The sequence below is a fragment of the Triticum aestivum genome, chromosome 3A, assembly GCF_018294505.1.
Source record: "Triticum aestivum cultivar Chinese Spring chromosome 3A, IWGSC CS RefSeq v2.1, whole genome shotgun sequence".
NCBI classification, from domain to species: domain Eukaryota; kingdom Viridiplantae; phylum Streptophyta; class Magnoliopsida; order Poales; family Poaceae; genus Triticum; species Triticum aestivum.
This window is the reverse complement of record NC_057800.1, coordinates 684,449,448-684,475,551: the sequence shown is the minus strand read 5'-3', so window position 1 is coordinate 684,475,551 and position 26,104 is coordinate 684,449,448. Positions and strand designations below refer to the sequence as shown.

At 47.6% G+C, this 26,104-nt stretch overlaps 1 protein-coding gene and 1 long non-coding RNA gene across 2 annotated transcripts; both read right to left on the bottom strand.

Annotated features, from left to right (window-relative positions):
* Positions 1 to 8,314: 8,314 nt before the first annotated feature.
* LOC123063204 (defensin Tk-AMP-D3-like) lies at positions 8,315 to 9,103 on the bottom strand. The gene is made up of 2 exons (XM_044486938.1): positions 8,656 to 9,103; positions 8,315 to 8,559 (listed from the first exon to the last, which is right to left on the bottom strand). The coding sequence occupies exons 1-2, from the start codon at positions 8,708 to 8,710 to the stop codon at positions 8,390 to 8,392; spliced, it is 225 nt and encodes a 74-aa protein (XP_044342873.1). The 5' UTR covers positions 8,711 to 9,103; the 3' UTR covers positions 8,315 to 8,389.
* A 923-nt stretch (positions 9,104 to 10,026) lies between these two features.
* On the bottom strand, positions 10,027 to 11,803 carry LOC123063203 (uncharacterized). Its single transcript, XR_006430181.1, has 2 exons — positions 11,631 to 11,803; positions 10,027 to 10,280 (listed from the first exon to the last, which is right to left on the bottom strand). It is a non-coding gene; the product is annotated as an uncharacterized lncRNA (long non-coding RNA).
* Positions 11,804 to 26,104: the final 14,301 nt, after the last annotated feature.

Sequence of the window (26,104 nt, the reverse complement as noted above, 5' to 3'; positions counted from 1 at the left end):
TATCCGTGCTGCATCCCAGTTATCAGTCTGTACTTGCAGAATTCTCTCGTTTATTGAGCACATATATTATTATTTTCAGGTCGAGCAAGTTTCAACTGGGCTGTAGACTGCCCGGGGTTGATTTTGTTTTTAACAGGGCCAGCCCATGACGACAATGGGGCACAAAGATTCAGCAGGTATCTACTGGCCTCTGGCCCGCCAGTGTTAGTTATATTTTGTCTTACAACATCCGTAGGCAGTTTTTTTACTAAATCAAACACACAGCCCAGTTCTATTATCCTCTTGAAACACATGTCCTACATTCATTTTCTAATCTCTATATATAGTTTTACTAGTTTATATACACGTATTATTATATTGAAAACACATAAAATTTCCTTTTCATATTTACATCTTTATTTTTGTTGTTTTTTTTCACCCAGCGCTGATTTTTTTACCATCGATTTTCCCTTAAACCAATTCAATTGTCCCACGTCTTATTTACTTACAAAAACAAAATGATTTTTTGGCAAATCAATAAGTTCTTAAAAAAATGTTTATCATTTCGGGATTACAACAGTTTGGACTCCACCAAAATATGCAAAATAAGGTTGAACTTTTTGACCATGGTCCTAGGCAGAAAATGGGTTGTAATAAATTACTTAAAAATTAGTAAATGGGCTGCAAATTATAAAAAATAGCAAATGGGCATTATGTTGTCTGCCACAGATTTAGAGGCTGACTTATGGGCCTACTAAGTTCATGCGTACATAAGGTTTCTCAAAAAGGAAACTTAGTCAACAATCGACTCTACCAGCGTCACATCGTTAGATGTCAATCTAACGGTAACCGTGCTTCTTCAGTCTCTAATCTTCCTGCCCCAGCCGCCCAAATCAGCGTCGTCGGAACCACCTGCTCCCGCCTCCCGTGGCTGGCAGTGCTGCCGGGCAGGCCTCACGGCCCCATCATACTTGCATCCCTGGCCTATCTATCCCTCTACTCACCTACACCTCCTGTTATTTTCCGGCGACGGCAGCCGAACCAGTCAACCCTCGTACTCTCCACCGCGTGGGCAGCCACTGCCGTGTCTTCCCCGGCTCCGTGTCATTCCCTTCGTAGGCCTCGCCGTCGTCCACGGCCCTGGTGCTCTCGGCGCGGCGTGGTCAACGATGTCCATCCAACGGCTGTAGTGCTTCAACCTCTCGTCTTCTTGCCCCAGCCGCCCAAAGCAGTGCCGGTCGTGCCACATGCTCCTGCCTCCCGTGGCCGGCTGTGCTGCCGCAGAGGCCTCACCGTCCCCATACTACTCCCACCGCTGGCCAGGTCATCCCTCCACTCACCCACTCCCCCTGTTATTCTGCGGCGACGGCAGCCTCACACCGCAGCCGAATCAGTGAACCCTCATACTCCTCTCCGCGTGGTCATCCACTGCCGCGTCTTCCCCGACTCCGCGTCGTCCCCTTCCTAGGCCTCACCGTCGTCCACCGCCGTGGTGCTCTCGGCGCGGCGTGGTCAATGTGGTCAACGACCGACTTCCATCGGAAGAGTACTGTAGGTGGAGAGGCTGACGGCTGGGTCCACGGCAGCCGCAAGGAAATGCCTCCTTATTGCGCGCAAAATAATTATTCCTCCACCTGACAGTAGGGACCCACCGGACGGGCCACCAGTATTTCGCGGAAACAACGTTTCCCCCCTAACTGCTGGGACCCACCGGACGGGCCACTGTATTTCATGAAAAAAATGTTTGCCCCTGACTACTGGGATCCACCGGACGGACCACCGTATTTCGAAAAAAAAATGTTCCCCCCGCTGTCAGCTCGGACCCACCGGAAGTGCCTCCTTATTACGCACAGAAAAATGAATACTCCCCTGCTAGGTGGGACCCACCATGGTGGGAGGCTGACTTGTAGGCCTACTAAGTTGACGGGGACGGATGGCTTTGTCAACTTAGTCAATATGAACGATTCTAGCTCCAGTGACCGTAAGATGTCCATCCAATGGCCGTCGTGCTTCTTCAATCTCTGCTCTTCCTGCTCCAGCCGCTCAAACAAGCACCGGCGGGACTGCCTGCTCCCTCCTCCCCGCGGCCGGCTCTGCTGCCGCGCAGGCCTCACCGCCCCACCGTACTCCCATCGCTGGCCTAGCCATCCCTCTACTCACCCACACCTGTTGTTATTCTCCGGCGACGGCAGACGAACCAGTAAACCCTCGTATAGTCGTACTCCCCTCCGCGTGGGAAACAACTGTCGAGTCTTCCCTGCCTCCGTGTCGTTCCCTTCCTAGGCCACGCCGTCGCCCATCACCCTGGTGCTCTCGGCGCGGCCTGGTCAACATGGTCAACGACCGACATGCATCTGAAGTGGACTGTACGTGGAGAGGCCGACATCTGGGTCCACGGCCGCACGCAAGGAAATGCCTCCTTATTACGCGCAAAATAATGATTCCTCCACCTGACATCAGAGACCCACCGAAAGGGCCTCTGTATTTCGCGAAAAAAACGTTACCACCGCTGACAACTCGGACCCACCAGCTATATCTTCGCACGCAAGGAAGTGCCTCCTTATTATGCACAAAAAATGAATACTCCCCCTATTAGCTGGGACCCAGTATAGTGCCAGGCTGACTTGTGGGCCTACTAAGTTGACGGGGACGGAGGGCTTTGTCAACTTAGTCAATATGCACGATTCTAACTCCAGTGACCGTACTATGTCCATCCAACGGCCATAGTGCTTCTTCAACCTCTGGTCTTCTTGCTCCAGCCGCCAAAACCAGCGCCGGTCGTGCCTCGTGCTCCTGCCTCCCGTGGCCGGCTGCGATGCGGCGGAGGCCTCACCGCCCCCTACTACTCCCACCGTTGGCCAGGTCATCCCTCTACTCACCCACACCCCTTGTTATTCTACGGTGATGGCAGCCTCACACCGCAGCGAACCAGTGAACCCTCGTACTCATCTACGCGTGGGCATCCACTGCCGCGTCTTCCACTTGACAGCGGGGACCCACCGGACGGGCCACCATATTTCACGAAAAAAACGTTTCCCCCCTGACTGCTGGGACCCACCAGCTACATCTTCGCACACAAGGAAGTGCCTGACAGTCGGGACCCACCTGGTCGAAGCGTACGTAGCGTTGTCATTCTGGTTGCGAACGTGTACGTACATATATACTGGTGGATGTAGAGGCGCGCACGTGTCGTAGTAGAGTCACGTACGTGTCGTACTAGAGGCGCGCATGTAGCATGTACACGTACGTACAGCGGCCAGGGTGCAAGAAAGAAAACACGGCCACGTATGTGTACATACGGGCGGGGTCTCGAACGCCTACTCGCGCATACGTACGACCAGGGCTCGTGTACATGGCTGGGTCGGAACGGAGAAACAACGTCGTCGTCGTGTTCATGGGGAGGCAACGGAATGCGTTGTGTTCATGGGGAGGCAACGGAATGCGTCGTGTTCATCGGGAGGCAACGGAACGCGTGGGAACCAACCGGCTGGGTCGGAACGGAATGCGTGGTCGTGTTCATCGGGAAGGCTTAGACGGAACAGGCGATGGAAACGAGGTCTGGCATATCGCACAATGGAGGAAACAGACCTCCTACATTCGGAACGGGGTCATGTTGATCGGGAGGGGTGTGGCGTACCGCAAAACGGACAAAACGGGCCTCCTACGGTCGAAATGGGGGTCCTATTGATCGGGAGGGGTGTGGCGTATCGCAAAACGGACGAAATGGACTTGTGTTGGAGCGCTACGGTCGAAACGGGGTCATGTTCATCGGGAGGGGTGTGGCGTACTGCAAAACAGGACTCCACGGGATACTGTTCATCTCCACCGTCGACCTCCTCCAGCCTCCATGGGCTACCGTCGACCTCCTCCAGCCTTCACGGGCTCCTGTTCATCCAGCCTCCACCGCGCGCTACTCCACCGGCTACTGTTCAACCACCCTCCACGGGCACCCCTCCACCGTCTACTGTTCATCCAGCCCTCCACACCATGGGGTCATGTTCAACCACCCCTCCACAGGCATCCCTCCACCGTCTACTGTTCATCCAGCCCTCCACCACACCATGGGGTCTTGTTCATCCAGAGGCAACGCCACCGCTCACTGTTCATCCAACCCCCCCCCCCCCCCCGCAACGCTCACTGTTCATCCAATCGATCGGCTTCAGTTAGCAGCAGTAGCGAAGGAATCGCTCGATCGGGTTCAGTTAACAGCCATTGATCGATCGCTCGGGTTCAGTAACGCGTAGCCTGCGCTCGGGTTCAGTTAGAGCCCAACGCCTCGCTCGGTTTCAGTTAGAGTCAATGCCTCGCACACACGCGCGTACGTGTACAAGAGAAACGCGCATCGCTCGGCCCCCGACCTCTCACCGTAACCGGGAACTCCCCGAAATTTTCCTCCCCCTCGCTTCTACCACGATTTTTTTCCGTCATGGACGGCCCAAAGAATGTCATGCAGCTGCGTCTCCGGCCCGTCCAGGACGAAAAGCCCATTTTTTATCATATTTTTTTGTCATAGAAGTAGGAGCCCACCACATCTATGATGATACCGGGTTTTGTCACAATTATCGTCGTAGAAGTGTCATATGTATGACAGGAAAAAAATTCGTTCGGCCCAAAATGTCACGGATGTGTCTTTTTTGTAGTGAGAGCACCTTTATAATCACTCAGTTACGTTGTGACGTTTGGTAGCACACAAAGTGTTCCTCCGATATTCGGGAGTTGCATAATCTCATAGTCATAGGAACGTGTATAAGTCATGAAGAAAACAATAGCAATATACTAAACAATCAAATGCTAAGCTAACGGAATGGGTCGAGTCAATCACATCATTCTCTAATGATGTGATCCCGTTAATCAAATGACAGCTCATGTCTATGGCTAGGAAACTTAACCATCTTTGATTCAACGAGCTAGTCAAGTAGAGGCATATTAGTGACACTCTGTTTGTCTATGTATTCACACACGTACTAAGTTTCCGGTTAATACAATTCTAGCATGAACAATAAACATTTATCATGATATAAGGAAATAAATAATAAATTTATTATTGCCTCTAGGGCATATATCCATCAGCTCCATCGTGGCGGATCCAGCCTCCGCGCCCAGCGCCACCACCAATGCCACCAACCGGCCTGACTCCAGCGCGGGTAGGCACGGCCACTCCTCCGCAGAGACCGTCAGACCGCCCGAGGCGATGAGCGTAGCCGCCACTTGCGCCCTAATCACCACCGCTGCCCCGCCAGGTGTCGTCGAGCCCCTGCCTGGAGACGACGAGGGCTACCATGTGCGGGCAGCGACGGCACGCGGCCCCCGGCCACCCGGAGCAAAACGGCGACGCGCCCCAGCGGCTCCGCTCCCCTCGGCCTGCGCGAAGGTGATGAAATCGCCAAGCGAAGGCCCCGCGGGCGCCGGGCGCCGCACACCTCGCAGGTGTTGTGCCGTCGCTACTATTCTGCCCATTTGTCTCCTTGTTGTCCTGAAGCTCAAGGTATCCCCATCACTTTCTTGTGTTCTCGCTCAATGTTCCGCGATTTAGGCAGCTAACTCCATCCGGTGCTTACGCCTCTTCTGTTGTACATCCATTTTGGTTTCCTCTTTGGCTCTTTGAAAAATATAGATTATCGATCTACATTGAGATGACCAAATATGAATCCCTTAAGTCTCTGCCTTTAGAACATCTTCAATAGATGATGTGGATACAAAAATGACTAATTTTTGCATCACCGAGACCCTAAATCCATCTCCAACAGATGATGTAGATGCAAAAATAATTACATCTCCAACTAGAAAAGATGTAAAATACAACACTTGAAGATACAAATTTGCATCTTTTTCAAAACTATCATGTTTTTTGTAGCAATTTCGGAAACTATAGGACGTAGTGCAAAAAAACCAAAACTAGTAGCCCGTCGGCCATTCTTTGGCCGAAGTAGTACTTTTCGGCCACAGCTAGGCCGAAATAGTACTTTTCGGCCACAGCTAGGCCGAAGCAGTACTTTTCGGCCAGAGCTAGGCCGAAGTAGTACTTTTTGGCCAGAGCTAGGCCAAAGTAGTACTTTTCGGCCACACTTAGACCGAAATAGACTTTTTGGTCAAGTCTAGGCCGAAAAGTCACTTTTTGGTCATCCCTAGGCCGAAGTTGCATGGCTCATGCTGAATTGTATTTTGTTGCCACCCGTTTCCCGCCCACCCCTTCCCGCCTTATTTTCCCGCCAATCCGTTCCCGCCTTATTTTCCCGCCAATCCCTTCCCACCTTATTTGCCCGCCAATCCCTTCCCGCCAACCCTTTCCCGCCATACCGCAGTTATTCTTTCCCGCCATTTTCTCCTCTGTATCTATAAAAACCCCTTCAGGCGGAGGTGGATAAGCATTCCAGTGTAGTGTAGTCGAGATGTCCCATTATCCATTCGATTGTACTTTTCACCCTGAGATGAGCAGCACTCTGCTGAGTCTAGCTACCGATTTCAGGATGGACAATAGGATAGTTCCATGGGACGAACTCACCGGTAGTGACACCATAATGAATGAGTTGGCTCACCAACTACGTAGGTCTGGGTGGCCTGAAAGGACCTATGAGGAGTCTGCCCAGACTCCTCATAGGTCCTTTCAGGCCACCCAGACCTACGTAGTTGGTGAGCCAACTCATTCATTATGGTGTCACTACCGGTGAGTTCGTCCCATGGAACTATCCTATTGTCCATCCTGAAATCGGTAGCTAGACTCAGCAGAGTGCTGCTCATCTCAGGGTGAAAAGTACGATTGAATGGATAATGGGACATCTCGACTACACTACACTGGAATGCTTATCCACCTCCGCCGGAAGGGGGTTTTATAGATACAGAGGAGAAAATGGCGGGAAAGAATAAATGCGGTATGGCGGGAAAGGGTTGGCGGGAAGGGATTGGCGGGCAAATAAGGCGGGAAGGGATTGGCGGGAAAATAAGGCGGGAACGGATTGGCGGGAAAATAAGGCGGGAAGGGGTTGGCGGGAAACGGGTGGCGGGAAGGGGTGGGCGGGAAACGGGTGGCAACAAAATACAATTCAGCATGAGCCATGCAACTTCGGCCTAGGGATAACCAAAAAGTGACTTTTCGGCCTAGACTTGACCAAAAAGTCTATTTCGGTCTAAGTGTGGCCGAAAAGTACTACTTCGGCCTAGCTCTGGCCGAAAAGTACTGCTTCGGCCTAGCTGTGGCCGAAAAGTACTATTTCGGCCTAGCTGTGGCCGAAAAGTACTACTTCGGCCAAAGAATGGCCGACGGGCTACTAGTTTTGGTTTTTTTGCATTACGTCCTATAGTTTCCGAAATTGCTACAAAAAACATGATAGTTTTGAAAAAAAATCCCAGCCGCGCGCCAACCGCTCAACTACCTTCACTTTGCTTCTGCCCGCCCGACCCCCACCCGCCGCATAGCCGCCGCCCCATTCGCCCTCAGAACTCCTCCGCCGCCCGCCCACCCGCCACCGCTGCCCCTCCTCCGTCCCTCTGCCGCTCCTCCTCCTCTATCTGTCTCGAATCGCCGCTCCTCCGCCGATGCACCGCCTGCCACCCCGCAGCCCCGATTTGCCACCCCCGCCGCCCCGTCACCGCTCCTCCTTCTCTTTTCGCCTTGAATCGCTGCTGCTTCGCTGCCGCCCTGATTCGCCATCCCCGCCGCCCCTCTGACGCTCTTCCGTCGCCCCTACGCCGCTCATCCTCTCTCCGCCTTGAATCACCGCTCCTCTGCAGCTGCACCGCCGCCCTGATTCGCCAGCCCCGCCGCCCCTCTGACGCTCATCCATCGCCCCCCCCCCCCCCCCCCCCCACACACACACACAGCCGCCGCCGCCCGGAATCATGTTGTGCCACCGCCGTCCCCACTGCCGCCGCCCACTAGTTTTTACATCTCCATTTTGCATCATCTATTGGAGTTGCTCTTTTACATCTCTAATATACATCACCTGTTGGAGTTGCCTCTTTTTTTGGAGATGTAAAATGCACTTTTTGGTGATGTAAATTTTACATTTCCTAGTTTTACATCTCCAAATTTGTATCATGTAATGGAGCTGCTCTTATTCAGATCATATATCCGTCAAGATTTGTGTCGATTATTATATGATGTAATGACCTTCTAGCTAAGCCTCGGGTTTTTTTCTTCTGGGTTCCCCACACTGTATTTCTCTCTTTCATTTTTTTTTGCGGGGGTATTTCTCTCTTTCATTGCTTGTTCTATCCGCGCGACTTCTCGATTGTGGGTAGCTTGAGAGGTTTCCTGGCGTGCTCATTTACTTGTAACCGTTCATGAATCTCAGACGAGCATCAGTCACAAATGCATATGCTTGCATATACACATACATGGATATAGATCTACTATTATTTATTCAATTTTTATTACACAAAAGCATGTACGCAATAGACAAATCAGGGCCATCTAGCAATCCTTGTAGCAGGAACATGCAAAGCCCTTGCACTTGCCTCTGGGGAAACCCTCGGTCAGGCAAACACTTGCACAATTGTCATTGCGCACGCACATCCCCTTGAACTTGTAGCTCTGTGACTTGCAGTCCCTCGCCAAAGCTACTTGCACTGGTCCCTGGTCCTCTACATGCACGGGGCAAAATTAATAAAGCAAATCAGTCATCTCACATATGTAATTTTAGCAGTATTGTGAATTATCTCAAACAATAACATACATACCAATAGCCACAAGAAGTAGGAGGACGACCACAAAGACTTTCATGGAGAGATCCATGAGATTTCTTATGGAGGACTAAGAGGATGGTATGACAGATTTAAGACCTTCAAGACGAATTGTATAATAGCTGGATGTACAGGAGGGAGGGGGCTTGTTATATACTTTCATCAACACATAGATTTCTCTCTTACTTCGAGTCTAAGCGAGCAGAGTTTTGTAGGGCAGTGTAACTAATCACCAATTTTTGTATGGTAGCCTAACAAATTACCGACTTTTGTAGGGTAGTGTAACTGACTGCTCGCAAGAAAAAATATGTGAAAATAGAAAGAGTGGCCATGCCATGCCCACGTGGCAGCAACAGGACCCACTTAAGGTTAATGATGAACTCTCATGCTCTTCAAGTCCTCTTGGCATGGGAATTAAATAGCATGGTGAATTCGTTGTTGATTCTCGATTGTTTTGAATGTTGCCGTAACACCCCACAACTACATATGCGCTCACATAACACATGTATCTATCTATATCTATATCTATATTCATATCCATATCCATATCCATATCCATATCTATATCTATACTTCTATATTTATATCTATCTATATCTACATTTATATATTTATATCCATCTATACTTATACTTGTTAGAGTTGTGTCAAATATTTTATACAAGGTAGGTTACAGTTGGACTCTAAGTCGTATGGTGTATAGATAGGGTATTGAGTTGTGTTCTAATAGGACATTTCTATTCTATGCCTCTTATATAATGTATATGTGGAGGTAGACACACGATATAATCTATGTCAATATAATAGCACATGCACGCAGGGGGGGGGGGGTGCCGGCACCGGGTGGCTGGTGTGCGGTATTGTGACGGTGTCACAGTGAGGAGCGCATGTACTCATGTCCCGGGTGTAACCATGTTTGGTGAAACTCGTTAACAAATCTTGGTGTTGTGTCACGTATAATTGCTTGGTCCTCAGATGATCGACGATGCAACTAAGATTATTCTAACAAGTGGTATCAAAGCTAGTTGTTCGAAGGTCGTTGGTTGTTGATATAAAGGAAGGAGTTGAGCGAAATAATTATAGATTATCTATCTACATTGAGATGATCTAATATGGATCCCTCAAGTCTCTACCTTTCTTCAGATCATATATCCGTCAAGCTTTGTTCTGATTATTATACGATGTAATGGCTTGCCAGCTAAGCCTTGTCTTCTTTTGGGTTCCCCGCACTATATTCCGCTCTTTCATGGCTCATTCTATCCGTGCGACATCTCTATCGTAGTTAGCTCGAGAGGCATCCTAGGCGTGCTCGTTTACTTGTATTAGTTCACGAATCTCAGACGAGCATCACTCACAGAGGCATGCATAGATACATAGATATAGATCTATTATTCTGTTATTAGTTATTACACGGAAGCATACATGCAATAGACAAATCAGGGCCATCTAGCAGTCCTTGGTGCAGTAACAACGGTGCCAAAAGCCCTTGCACCTGCCTCCGGTGAAACCCTCGACCAGGCAAACACTTGCACAGTTATCATCGCGCACACACATCCCCTTGAACTTGAAGCTCTTTGACTGACAGTCCCTCGCCAAAGCTAGCTGCACTGGTCCCTGGTCCTCTACACGGGGCAAAATTAATAAAGCAAATCAGTAATCTCACACATATAATTTTAGCAGTATTGTTAATTATCTCAAATAATAGCATACGTGCCTGCGGTCACAAGAAGCAGGAGAACAACCACAACAACCTTCATGGAGAGATCCATGAGATTTCGTATGAAAGTCTAAGAGGGTTGTATGACAGATTAAGACCTTCAAGATGGATTGTATTGACAGGTGGATGTAGAGGAGGGAGGGGGACTTGTTATATACTTGCAGCAAACACATAATTTTCTCTCTTGCTTCCAGCCTAAGCGAACATATTTTTGTAGGGTAGTGTAACTAATTACCAATTTTTGTATAGTAGCGCGACAAATTGCCCACTTTTGTAGGGTAGTGTAACTGACCGTCCAAAAGAAAAATCAAGGGCGGTGTAACTAACATGTGGAAATAGGAAGGTTGTCAAAAAAAACATGTGAAAATAGAAAGAGTGGCCACACCATGTCCACGTGGCAGCAAGTAGACCCACTTAAGGTTAATGATGAACTCTGATGCCCTGCAAGTCCTTTTGGCATGAATATTAAATAACATGGTGAATTTGCTGGGAATTAAATAGCACGGTGAATTCGTTGTTGATTCTCTTGTCAATTTGGTTGTTGGTGACACCGAGTCCAACACACCACCACCACTATGCGCTCACGCAACACATCTATCTATCTATCTCTATCTCTATCTCTATCTCTATCTATATCTATACCTATTAATATCCATATCTATCTATCTATTCTATATCTATGTATGCTTATACTAACTAGAGATTCCCTAGAAATTCTCATGTTAATAAAAAATGAAGAGTCATTCATCTATTGGGACCGATTTACTGCATGGAGATTAGCCTGTATGATTCTCAGCCAAAATTCCCACGCTAATTAGAAAATTTAACGAAATCGCCCATTGAATCTGTGTGTTATGTAGCTGTAGCCATCAGACGGAATCCCTGATGAAGCCCCCATGAATATTGCACATGCACGCCTCTTTACAAAAGAACCCTCTCTACCCCATCGTCCCGTTTTCCTCCCATGTTGCCTCTCCATGCCCTAGAGACTCTCGTCCTTGACCTCGGTGTTCCATTTGTGTTGCAATCCAATCTCTCCTCAGTCCCCTTCCTCCCCAACCTTTAGACCTCCTCTTATTTCAAGTTTTCAAGTCCAGGATGGTTGATGCATCTAATGAGGTGGTGTATACACGATAGTTTGAAGAAAGGAGGCCAACCATTGATACTTGAGGCTGCCGAGTTGAGGAATACTTTAATTGATTCTTGAGGATATTGAGTTGAGGAATTACGTTGGACCGGTGGTATGAAAACTCACACTTTGAAATCCCAACCCACCGGTAAGTAACCCCGCATCGTTAAACCCTCCTCTCTAGATGCATGTGGTCACAAGAAGCAGGAGAACGACCACAAACAACTTTCATGGACAGATCCATGAGATTTCTTATGAAAGACTAAGAGGATTGTATGACAGTTTAAGACCTTCAAGATGGATTGTATGAAAGATGGATATAGAGGAGGGAGGGGGCTTCTTATATACTTGCAGCAGCACATGGATTTCTCTCTTGCTTCGAGGCTAAACATCTCACTTTTTTAGGGTAGTGGAACTAATTACCCACTTTTGTAGGGTAGTGTAACTGACCGCCTACAAAAAAATTCAAAGGCAGTGTAACTGGCATGTGAAAATAGGAAGGTTGTCAGAAAAAAATATGAAAATAGAAAGAGTGGCCACACCATGTCCACGTGGCAACAACTAGACCTTTTTAAGTATTCACAAAAAACAACTAGACCCACTTAAGGTTAATGATGAAGTCTCATGCCCTGCAGATCCTCCTGGCATGGGAATTAAATAGCATGGTGGATTTGCTGGAAATTAAACACCACTATCTATCACTGTTAATTCTCGTTGTTCTGGATGTTTGTGTAACACCAAGTGCAACACCGCACCACCACATCCGCGGTCATGCAACACATGTGTACTACTCTACTAAAGATTGAAATGGTTAAGTTCAAAGATTGACGAAATTATCATAGACGTCTCGTTGTCCATAGATACACTGCGTGTCATTGAAAGAATAATCTGTTTTTAACAAGATAAATAGAATGTCAAAACATCCGGCGTAGAGCTAAGAAAAACTCCACTAACCACTCGAGTAGAGCTTGGTTGTGCAACTCCCCAAACCCCCATGCAAGTACTGGCAAATCAGCACAAGAAACAATACTAGCTGGGAAGGCTGCTGCTTACCAAATCTGAGGATAAAATTTAACCTGAAAAGGCAAACTAACAAAGGGGGAGTCCACCAAATTACATAATTACTATGCCCTTTATGGACCAGACCACACACACAATCAAAATACGAAGGCACGAAACATTCTGATTGACAAGTCATGAATTACAAAGACAGTAGCTACATAGCGAATTGAAGAGACAGATGATGAAGGACGTGCTACAAGGAAGCAACTAACATGAGCATGTAGAACAGCAAAGCTAGTCATGCTGAAAGACCTGAAGATATATAAGAACTGGCTCAACCAGTGGCAGATTTAAGAAGCAAAACCAGAGCTACATGGCCGTGGTTGTCCCTTGGAATTTGCCCCCGTCATCTCCAGCTCCTCCCTGCTTGCCTTGGCTGCTCTTCTTGGCCCTGACGAAGCAGAAGCACGCGCAGCAGGGGCACTGGAACAGGAGCTTCATACCGATGGTCCGCAGCCTATGATGAACTTTGCAACTGGCAGATCGAAGCTGGGGCGATCTCCCTCACGCACTCTCACCCAAGCAAAATTATGAATGTAGATGGATCTGAATCTGATCTGCCTCACTCAGACTCACAGTCACACTCCAGCTATATAGCCGCCTTGAGCCTTGGCACTCACACGCTCCGGCAGCTGCTGCCTTGAGCCTTGGCACACACCACACACACTCTGATCGATGTGGTTCCATTTTAAATGGACGCAAATAGATCCTGCCCATGTGCCCCTTTTTTCCTCCGTGGAAGAAGATGGCCCAGTCATAGACAGACACGTAGTACATCTGTTTGTTAGCCCCCTAGCCCATGGTTGAACATTCATATGTTCCTCTGTACGTAGCATTCCCTGACTCACTTTTCTATGTAGGTTACTGTTGGGCAACATGAGCTAGCTAGCTAGCTTGCTAGCTGCTTTTCGTGAGTGGACGGCACGTACGTCAAGCAAGATGGTTTGCTAGTTACTGTACTTGCCATCAGTTACTAAGTGTGCATTAGTATAAGCTGAGGGGTCTGCCAGTGCATGTTGCTGCATGTGCCATGCATGCATGCCTGTCCCTGGCGTTGATGAAGGCAAAATCAAGCTAGGCAGGAGACTGAGCAAATATATAATCTACTAGGAGAGAGAGAGGGCGATTGCTCAGATCAAAGCAAAGCAGCAGACATGCCAATTGCAAAGCAGTACTACAACTGCACGTTGCCGGTCAAAAAGGCTGTGTGCGCGCATCACATGGATACCAAACTATTGCACGGAGGCTGACAGACGGTGTGACCGGCCCTGTGATGGTTACCTGTATATATCGACTTCGGCGACTGCGGTGGATAGTGGCCGTGGCGCCGTGTCCGACATGACGAGCATGGAGTCATGGACGAGCGACCCCGCCGGCGGCACGGCTAGCGACACCGTCGGTGAACTAGTTGCGGTGCTCGCGCAAAGACAGTGGGCAAAGAAGGAGAATGCAGTGCTCGAGCCATGGTATCGTCAGTGCAGTCGACGAGAGAGGAGGCCGAGATGATCGACGCCGGAAATGACTCCAATGTAGTAGGGCGAGAGAGAGGAGGCGAAGATGATCGACCCCGTCGGCGGCGCGGTGAACTGCGGTGTGCGCGAAGGCAGAGGACACAAGAAAGCAGTGTGCGCGCCATTGCAGCGTCAGTGCAGTAGGAGGACGACAGAGAGTAGGCCGAGATGAGCGACGTCGGAAACGACTCTACTGTAGTAGCACGCGGGCAAGGAGATCAAGGGGAAGGGCTTTGGCGTCGAGAGGTACGAATAGGAGGGCTCGGGGCAGAGGACAGAGGAGCTTGACATGGCGGCGTCAGTGCAATAGACTGCTGTTGAAAGAGAGATTAAGCTACGATCGTCGAAACCAAAAACTTAAAACACGAATGTTGTGAGGGACTGCGAGATTATGCTGCTCGTCAAAGGAAATTTCAAATGATCGATCGTCCGCGACGAATCTGACAAAATTCGTCCAGAATAGCTCCAAAAGGGAACACGAGATTAAGAACTTACGGCCGACGAAACTACGAACCGATCGCCTGAATGGAACCATAGCATCGAGGTGCATCTTTTTCGTGTAGAGCTTACCTCGAATCGAAGCACCGTAGTGTGAAGGAAATATGCCCTAGAGGCAATAATAAAGTTATTATTTATTTCCTTATATCATGATAAAAGTTTATTATTCATGCTAGAATTGTATTAACCGGAAACATAATACATGTGTGAATACATAGACAAACAGAGTGTCACTAGTATGCCTCTACTAGACTAGCTTGCTAATCAAAGATGGTTATGTTTCCTAACCATAGACAAAGAGTTGTCATTTGATTAACAGGATCACATCATTAGTTGAATGATCTGGTTGACATGACCCATTCCATTAGCTTAGCACCCGATCGTTTAGTATGTTGCTATTGCTTTCTTCATGACTTATACATGTTCCTATGACTATGAGATTATGCAACTCCCGTTTGCCAGAGGAACACTTTGTGTGCTACCAAACGTCACAACATAACTGGGTGATTATAAAGGAGCTCTACAGGTGTATCCAAAGGTACATGTTGGGTTGGCGTATTTCGAGATTAGGATTTGTCACTTTGATTGCCGGAGAGGTATCTCTGGGCCCTCTCGGTAATGCACATCACTTAAGCCTTGCAAGCATTGCAACTAATGAGTTAGTTGCGGGATGATGTATTACAGAACGAGTAAAGAGACTTGCCGGTAACGAGATTGAACTAGGTATGGGATACCGACGATCGAATCTCGGGCAAGTAACATACCGATGACAAAGGGAACAACGTATGTTGTTATGCGGTCTGATCGATAAAAGATCTTCGTAGAATATGTAGGAGCCAATATGAGCATCCAGGTTTCGCTATTGGTTATTGACCGGAGACGTGTATCAGTCATGTCTACATTGTTCTCGAACCCGTAGGGTCCGCACGCTTAAGGTTACGATGACAGTTATATTATGAGTTTATACATTTTGATATACCGAAGGTTGTTCGGAGTCCCAGATGTGATCACGGACATGACGAGGAGTCTCGAAATGGTCGAGACATAAAGATTGATATATTGGAAGCCTATGTTTGGATATCGGAAGTGTTCCGGATGAAATCGGGATTTTACCGGAGTACCGGGAGGTTACCGGAACCCCCCGGGAGCTATATGGGCCTAAGTGGGCCTTAGTGGAAAAGAGAAGGGGCAGCCCTAGATGGGCCGCGCGCCCCTCCCCTCCCTTGGTCCGAATAGGACAAGGAGAGGGGGCCGGCCCCCCTCTCTCTTTTCCCCCCTCCGCGAATCCTATTCCAACTAGGATTGGGGGGGGGGGAATCCTACTCCCAGAGGGAGTAGGACTCCTCCTGGCGCGCCTCTCCTAGGCCGGCCGCACCCCCCCTTGAGCCTTTATATATGGAGGCAGGGGCACCCCAGAAGAACACAAGTTGATCCACATGATCATATTCTTAGCCGTGTGCGGTGCCCCCTTTCACCATAGTCCTCGATAATATTGTAGCGGTGCTTAGGCGAAGCCCTGCTGCAGTAGTACATCAAGATCGTCACCACGCCGTCGTGCTGACGGAACTCTTCCCCGACACTTTGCTGGATCGGAGTCCGGGGATCGTCATCGACCTGAACGTGTGCTAGAACTCGGAGGTGTCGTAGATTCGGTGCTTGATGGTCGGGCCGTGAAGACGTACGACTACATTAACTAAACGCTTCCGTTGTCGATCTACAAGGGTACGTAGGTCATACTCTCCCCTCTCGTTGCTATGCATCACCATGATCTTGCGTGAGCGTAGGAAATTTTTTAAAATTACTACGAAACCCAACAGTGGCATCCGAGCCTAGGTTTTATATGTTGATGTTATATGCACGAGTAGAACACAAGTGAGTTGTGGGCGATATAAGTCATACTGCTTACCAGCATGTCCTACTTTGGTTCGGCGGTATTGTTGGACGAAGCGGCTCGGACCGACATTACGCGTACGCTTACACGAGACCGGTTCTTCCGACGTGCTTTGCACATAGGTGGCTTGCGGGTGACAGTTTGTCCAACTTTAGTTGAACTGAGTGTGGCTACACCCGGTCCTTGCGAAGGTTAAAACAGCACCAACTTGACAAACTATCGTTGTGGTTTTTGATGCGTAGGTAAGATTGTTTCTTGCTTAAGCCCGTAGCAGCCACGTAAAACATGCAACAACAAAGTAGAGGACATCTAACTTGTTTTTGCAGGGCATGTTGTGATGTGATATGGTCAAGACATGATGCTAAATTTTATTGTATGAGATGATCATGTTTTGTAACCGAGTTATCGGCAACCGGTAGGAGCCATATGGTTGTCGCTTTATTGTATGCAATGCAATCGCGCTGTAATGCTTTACTTTGTCACTAAGCGGTAGCGATAGTCGTAGAAGCATAAGATTGGCGAGACGACAACAATGCTACGATGGAGATCAAGGTGTCGCGCCGGTGACGATGATGATCATGACGGTGCTTCGGAGATGGAGATCACAAGCACAAGATGATGATGGCCATATCATATCACTTATATTGATTGCATGTGATGTTTATCTTTTATGCATCTTATCTTGCTTTGATTGACGGTAGCATTATAAGATGATCTCTCACTAAATTATCAAGAAGTATTCTCCCTGAGTATGCACCATTGCGAAAGTTCTTCGTGCTGAGACACTACGTGATGATCGGGTGTGATAGGCTCTACGTTCAAATACAAGGTGCAAAACAGTTGCACACGCGGAATACTCAGGTTATACTTGACGAGCCAAGCATATACAGATATGGCCTCGGAACATGGAGACCGAAAGGTCGAGCGTGAATCATATAGTAGATATGATCAACATAGTGATGTTCACCAATGAAACTACTCCATCTCACGTGATGATCGGACATGGTTTAGTTGATTTGGATCACGTAATCACTTAGAGGATTAGAGGGATATCTATCTAAGTGGGAGTTCTTTAAGTAATATGATTAATTGAACCTAAATTTATCATGAACTTAGTACCTAATAGTATCTTGCTTGTTTATGTATGATTGTAGATAAATGGCCCGTGCTGTTGTTCTGTTGAATTTTAATGCGTTCCTTGAGAAAGCAAAGTTGAAAGATGATGGTAGCAATTACACGGACTGGGTCCATAACTTGATGATTATCCTCACTGCTGCACAGAAGAACTACGTCCTGGAAGCACCGCTGGGTGCCAGGCCTGCTGCTGGAGCAACACCAGATGTTGTGAACGTCTGGCAGAGCAAAGCTGATGACTATTCGATAGTTCAGTGTGCCATGCTTTACGGCTTAGAACCGGGACTTCAACGACGTTTTGAACGTCATGGAGCATATGAGATGTTCCAGGAGTTGAAGTTAATATTTCAAGCAAATGCCCGGATTGAGAGATATGAGGTCTCCAATAAGTTCTATAGCTGCAAGATGGAGGAGAACAGTTCTGTCAGTGAGCATATACTCAAAATGTCTGGGTATAATAATCACTTGATTCAAATGGGAGTTAATCTTCCAGATGATTGCGTCATTGACAGAATTCTCCAATCACTGCCACCAAGCTACAAGAGCTTCGTGATGAACTATAATATGCAAGGGATGAATAAGACTATTCCGAACTCTTCGCAATGCTGAAAGCTGCGGAGATAGAAATCAAAAAGGAGCATCAAGTGTTGATGGTCAACAAGACCACTAGTTTCAAGAAAAAGGGCAAAGGGAAGAAAAAGGGGAACTTCAAGAAGAACAACAAGCAAGTTGCTGCTCAAGAGAAGAAACCCAAGTCTAGACCTAAGCCTGAAACTGAGTGCTTCTACTGCAAGCAGACTGGTCACTGGAAGCGGAACTGCCCCAAGTATTTGGCGGATAAGAAGGATGGCAAGGTGAACAAAGGGACTACGGATTAAGCGAAGATTGGCTAAGGACGAGGTGACGATGCGCGTGGGAAACGGTTCCAAAGTCGATGTGATCGCAGTCGGCACGCTACCTCTACATCTACCTTCAGGATTAATATTAAACCTAAATAATTATTATTTGGTGCCAGCGCTAAGCATGAACATTATATCTGGATCTTGTTTGATGCGAGACGGTTATTCATTTAAATCAGAGAATAATGGTTGTTCTATTTATATGAGTAATATCTTTTATGGTCATGCACCCTTGAAGAGTGGTCTATTCTTATTGAATCTCGATAGTAGTAACACACATATTCATAATGTTGAAACCAAAAGATGTAGAGTTGATAATGATAGTGCAACTTATTTGTGGCACTGCCGTTTAGGTCATATCGTGTAAAGCGGATGAAGAAACTCCATACTGATGGACTTTTGGAACCACTTGATTATGAATCACTTGGTACTTGCGAACCGTGCCTCATGGGCAAGATGACTAAAACACCATTCTCCGGTACTATGGAGAGAGCAACAGATTTGTTGGAAATCATACATACAGATGTATGTGGTCCGATGAATACTGAGGCTCGTGGCGGATATCGTTATTTTCTCACCTTCACAGATGACTTAAGCAGATTTGGGTATATCTACTTAATGAAACATAAGTCTAAGACATTTGAAAAGTTCTAAGAATTTCAGAGTGAAGTTGAAAATCATCGTAACAAGAAAATAAAGTTTCTACGATCTGATCGTGGAGGAGAATATTTGAGTTACGAGTTTGGTGTACATTTGAAACAATGTGGAATAGTTTCGCAACTCACGCCACCCGGAACACCACAGCGTAATGGTGCGTCCGAACGTCATAATCGTACTTTACTAGATATGGTGCGATCTATGATGTCTCTTACTGATTTACCGCTATCGTTTTGGGGTTATGCTTTGGAGACGGCCGCATTCACGTTAAATAGGGCACCATCAAAATCCGTTGAGACGACGCCTTATGAACTATGGTTTGGCAAGAAACCAAAGTTGTCGTTTCTGAAAGTTTGGGGCTGCGATGCTTATGTGAAAAAGCTTCAACCTAATAAGCTCGAACCCAAATCGGAGAAATGTGTCTTCATAGGATATCCAAAGGAGACTATTGGATACACCTTCTATCACAGATCCGAAGGCAAGACTTTTGTTGCTAAGTTCGGAAACTTTCTAGAGAAGGAGTTTCTCTCGAAAGAAGTGAGTGGGAGGAAAGTAGAACTTGACGAGGTAACTGTACCTGCTCCCTTATTGGAAAGTAGTGCATCACAGAAAACTGTTTCTGTGACACCTACACCAATTAGTGAGGAAGCTAATGATAATGATCATGAAACTTCAGAACAAGATACCACTGAACCTCGTAGATCAACCAGAGTAAGATCCGCACCAGAGTGGTACGGTAATCCTGTTCTGGAAGTCATGCTACTAGATCATGATGAACCTACGAACTATGAAGAAGCGATGGTGAGCCCAGATTCCGCAAAATGGCTTGAAGCCATGAAATCTGAGATGGGATCCATGTATGAGAACAAAGTGTGGACTTTGGTTGACTTGCCCAATGATCGGCAAGCAATTGAGAATAAATGGATCTTCAAGAAGAAGACTGACGCCGACGGTAATATTACTGTCTACAAAGCTCGACTTGTCGCAAAAGGGTTTCGGCAAGTTCAAGGGATTGACTATGATGAGACCTTCTCACCCGTAGTGATGCTTAAGTCTGTCCGAATCATGTTAGCAATTGCCGCATTTTATGATTATGAAATTTGGCAGATGGATGTCAAAACTGCATTCCTGAATGGATTTCTGGAAGAAGAGTTGTATATGATGCAACCGGAGGGTTTTGTCGATCCAAAGGGAGCTAACAAAGTGTGCAAGCTCCAGCGATCCATTTATGGACTGGTGCAAGCCTCTTGGAGTTGGAATAAACGCTTTGATAGTGTGATCAAAGCATTTGGTTTTATACAGACTTTTGGAGAAGCCTGTATTTACAAGAAAGTGAGTGGGAGCTCTGTAGCATTTCTGATATTATATGTGGATGACATATTACTTATCGGAAATGATATAGAATTTCTGGATAGCATAAAGGGATACTTGAATAAAAGTTTTTCAATGAAAGACCCCGGTGAAGCTGCTTACATATTAGGCATAAAGATCTATAGAGATAGATCAAGACGTTTAATTGGACTTTCACAAAGCACATACCTTGACAAGATTTTGAAGAAGTTCAAAATGGATCAAGCAAAGAAAGGGTTCTTGCCTGTGTTACAAGGTGTGAAGTTGAGTCGGACTCAATGCCCGACCACTACAGAAGATAGAGAGAAGATGAAAGATGTTCCCTATGCTTCAGCCATAGGCTCTATCATGTATGCAATGCTGTGTACCAGACCTAATGTGTGCCTTGCTATAAGTCTAGCAGGGAGGTACCAAAGTAATCTAGGAGTGGATCACTGGACAGCGGTCAAGAACATCCTGAAGTACCTGAAAAGGACTAAGGATATGTTTCTCGTATATGGAGGTGACAAAGAGCTCATCGTAAACGGTTACATTGATGCAAGCTTTGACACTGATCCGGACGATTCTAAATCGCAAACCAGATACGTGTTTACATTAAACGGTGGAGCTGTCAGTTGGTGCAGTTCTAAACAAAGCGTCGTGGCGGGATCTACGTGTGAAGCGGAATACATAGCTGCTTCGGAAGCAGCAAATGAAGGAGTCTGGATGAAGGAGTTCATATCCGATCTAGGTGTCGTACCTAGTGCATCGGGTCCAATGAAAATCTTTTGTGACAATACTGGTGCAATTGACTTGGCGAGGGAATCCAGATTTCACAAGAGAACCAAGCACATCAAGAGACGCTTCAATTCCATCCGGGATCTAGTCCAGGTGGGAGACATAGAGATTTGCAAGATACATACGGATCTGAATGTTACAGACCCGTTGACTAAGCCTCTTCCACGAGCAAAACATGATCAGCACCAAGGCTCCATGGGTGTTAGAATCATTACTGTGTAATCTAGATTATTGACTCTAGTGCAAGTGGGAGACTGAAGGAAATATGCCCTAGAGGCAATAATAAAGTTATTATTTATTTCCTTATATCATGATAAAAGTTTATTATTCATGCTAGAATTGTATTAACCGGAAACATAATACATGTGTGAATACATAGACAAACAGAGTGTCACTAGTATGCCTCTACTAGACTAGCTTGTTAATCAAAGATGGTTATGTTTCCTAACCATAGACAAAGAGTTCATTTGATTAACAGGATCACATCATTAGTTGAATGATCTGATTGACATGACCCATTCCATTAGCTTAGCACCCGATCGTTTAGTATGTTGCTATTGCTTTCTACAAGACTTATACATGTTCCTATGACTATGAGATTATGCAACTCCCGTTTGCCAGAGGAACACTTTGTGTGCTACCAAACGTCACAATGTAACTGGGTGATTATAAAGGAGCTCTATAGGTGTCTCCAAAGGTACATGTTGGGTTGGCGTATTTCGAGATTAGGATTTGTCACTCCGATTGTCGGAGACGTATCTCTGGGCCCTCTCGGTAATGCACATCACTTAAGCCTTGCAAGCATAGTAACTAATGAGTTAGTTGCGGGACGATGTATTACAGAATGAGTAAAGAGACTTGCCGGTAACGAGATTGAAATAGGTATAGGATACCGACGATCGAATCTCGGGCAAGTAACATACCGATGACAAAGGGAACAACGTATGTTGTTATGCGGTCTGACCAATAAAAGATCTTCATAGAATATGTAGGAGCCAATATGAGCATCCAGGTTCCGCTATTGGTTATTGACCGGAGACGTGTCTCGGTCATGTCTACATTGTTCTCGAACCCGTAGGGTCCGCACGCTTAAGGTTACGATGACAGTTATATTATGAGTTTATACATTTTGATATACCAAAGGTTGTTCGGAGTCCCGGATGTGATCACGGACATGATGAGGAGTCTCGAAATGGTCGAGACATAAAGATTGGTATATTGGAAGCCTATGTTTGGATATCGGAAGTGTTCCGGGTGAAATCGGGATTTTACCAGAGTACCGGGAGGTTACCGGAACCCCCCGGGAGCTATATGGGCCTATGTGGGCCTTAGTGGAAAAGAGGAGGGGCAGCCCAAGATGGGCCGAGCGCCCCTCCCCTCCATTGGTCTGAATAGGACAAGGAGAGGGGGCCGGCCCCCCTCTCTCTTTTCCCCCCTCCGCGAATCCTATTCCAACTAGGATTGGGGGGGGGGGAATCCTACTCCTAGAGGGAGTAGGACTCCTCCTGGCGCGCCTCTCCTAGGCCGGCCGCACCCCCCCTTTGAGCCTTTATATATGGAGGCAGGGGCACCCCAGAGAAACACAAGTTGATCCACGTGATCATATCCTTACCCGTGTGCGGTGCCCCCTTCCACCATAGTCCTCGATAATATTGTAGCAGTGCTTAGGCGAAGCCCTGCTGCAGTAGTACATCAAGATCATCACGACGCCGTCGTGCTGACGGAACTCTTCCCCGACACTTTGCTGGATCGGAGTCCGAGGATCGTCATCGAGCTAAACGTGTGCTAGAACTCGGAGGTGCCGTAGATTCGGTGCTTGATCGGTCGGGCCGTGAAGACGTACGACTACATCAAACAAATGCTTCCGTTGTCGATCTACAAGGGTACGTAGATCATACTCTCCCCTCTCGTTGCTATGCATCACCATGATCTTGCGTGAGCGTAGGAATTTTTTTGAAATTACTACGAAACCCAACATAGTGTAGATCAGAGGGAGGAGATTAGTCAGGAGCTTACTGGAGGTTGAAGAAGAACTCAAGTAATCACCTCGCATCCCTCCCGTCTCCACTCGTGCAAGGGCCCACCGGCTTGCGCTCGCCTTGGCCTGGCTCGCGAGAAACTGCCGATTCCTTGGTTTCCAGTGAGCCAGGCCCATAGGTGCTTTAAGTTTCATGCTATGCAGGCCCAACAGGAAAACCAGGCAACCAAACAGCCCGTTCCTTTCCCGCGCGGGTCTGGTTGGGCCTCATGCCAGCAACCAAACACGCCCTAAGTGCATCTCCAAAATGGACCCTCAAACCATTCGTAATCATCTGGGCTGCATGATTCAGACGTGTTTCGTCATCCAACGCGGTCCTGTATCAATCTGCCGAGCGATATGGATGCGCCTTTTTCCACAAAACCAAGACAAACTTAGGGCCTTTGTGAGAGTCCGGACAGCACACACATAGGACTCCGACACCCTAGACCCGTCCAAAAACCCACCAAAATCCCTCTTAGACCCCGTGCTTCCATCTTCGCATTTTCTCTCCTTCCCATTTTCTCTCTTGTCTTCGCTGCCGCTCCATCACCACGCCCGCCACACCACACCCCTTCCGAAACTCGATGTGTCTGCCACCTCCAATGGTACACCCGGGCTCCAAGCCGCTTCTCCTCCGCCGCCGTTCCACATCTCTCACTCGACCACCGCACATGTACCATCAGCTCCTACGATACTCACCACGCCTGGCAACTAATCAGTGAAATGTCAGTGCTGAAAAAATTGCCCCTTCTTCGTTGAAGCAATAGATTCAGATATGAAGTACATATACGAGCACTATGTTGAATCGCCCGACGGCTCATCCGACAAGGAGGACTACACGGATGAGACGATGATGATGCAGGCGGTCCTTACAGATGCGGAGCGTGCAGAGGAGCAAGTTCTCAGTTTCAAAGGATCGATCAAGGGTCATCGAGTGCTCAACCGCAACAGGGTGCACGACCACTTGACGTTGATGGACGACAACTTTGCCCCCAAAGCCCTCTTCACTGACAATTTTTGTTGGCGCATTCAAATGCACAAAAATGTCTTCGATCATCACTACCATGGTGTTCGGTCCTTTGATAACTACTTCATCATTGAACCTCTCTGTCATTTTGGCCACCACACCTTCTCTCTTTGCCCTCTCCTCCTCACACTTGTTTCCCCAGAACCCTCTTCTAACCTTATTGTGCAGTTCTTTTGTTGGGTCGGTTGGGTAACTGGTTTCTACCTTAGTGCCTTGGGCGACAGTCTTAACAATATATATGTTTCACTTGGGTTGTCCATTCAACTTCAACCAACAATGCGTGAGGGTGAAGTTTTTCTTCTCCAACTTCTTAAACACACTACATGAATAAAAACATCTCCAACAGCCGCGCCAAAAGACGCGTGTGCGCGGTAAACTGGCATTTTAGCGCGCGCGGGACGTTTTCGTGCGCTTCAGCGGAGGCGGGAAACTAGCACGCGGGAAAAGGCGGCAACTCGCGTGCTAGATTTGGCGCACCGCATCCGGCGCGCCTATAAAATTGCAGCGCCCTCTGCCGCTTTCTCTACTCGCTGCCGACACGCCACCACCGCACCACCATGCCGCCTCGCCGCCGGGGAGCTTCGGGCTACCGCGGCGTCCACGTGCGTCCGTCCGACATCTACTCCGCCGAGATTTGGTCGGGCGACATGCGCCTCGGCCTCGGACGTACGACGCTGCGGCGTGGCGCCTCCGGCGGTCCCGTTGGGACATGAACTTCATAGACGTGGCAACGCAGGAGTAGGCACAGGAGTTGGCGCCTCCCCCGCGGATTATCACCGACGAGGATCGTCGCGAGAACCGGAGGCGGGAGCGCCGTCTCAATTTGGCCAAGATGGACGAGGAAGCCATGGCGCTGTGGAACCAACGCTTCCCGCAAGACATCATCAACAAGGAACAGTTCTTCGTCGAGAGGAGAGCGGAGAGGGAGGAGAGGAGGGAGGAGCGAGCTGCCTATCGCGAGGACAAGCGAACGCGGAAGGCGGTCGCTAAATTGAACATCGCGCTAGGAGATGCGTCTTCCTGGGACTCCAACGACGAGCAGTTCCTTGAAGCCTACGCTCAGACGTCGGAGGAGGGCATCACCGAGGCAGAGTCCGAGTCGAAGAATGATGAGTAGTAGTAGCTTTTCGTTTTATCTATCTATCATAGGAGAAGACTATGAACTATTTATGCACTATTTTATATCGTAGAAGCAGGCTATGTGACGAACTATCTCATAGTTGTACTATCGGAATCAAATGTGTATCAAATCGTAGTTTACATAGTAGGCGTCAAGAAAAAAAAAGATGAAATATAGCGCGTCTGCTGGAGCGGCTCGGACGCGCTTTATTTTGCGGCAGCCGCTAGAGCCAGCGCACCGCTGCACGCAAAAGCTGGCTCATCCGGCGCTGTATTCTGATTTTTAGCGCGCCGCGCGTTGGACGAATGTTGAAGATGCTCTAAGGAGGCTACAAAATAAAACATTGTCAATAATGTGTATCCGGCAACAAAACTATGATATCCAGCTACAAACTATACATATTCAACTAGAAAACTATACAAATCCGGCTACGAAAATTTGCATACATGCCCCGATACAAAACTATGCATATTCGGCAAGTAATCTACACAACTATGCATGCTCGGCTACAAAACAATGCAAATCCTGCTACAAATGATCTACATAATAATGCATGCATATCCGGCTACAAATTATCAATAAAACAATGCATATCCAGCTACAAATGATCTACACGACAATGAATATCTAGCAAGTGATGTACACACATTAACA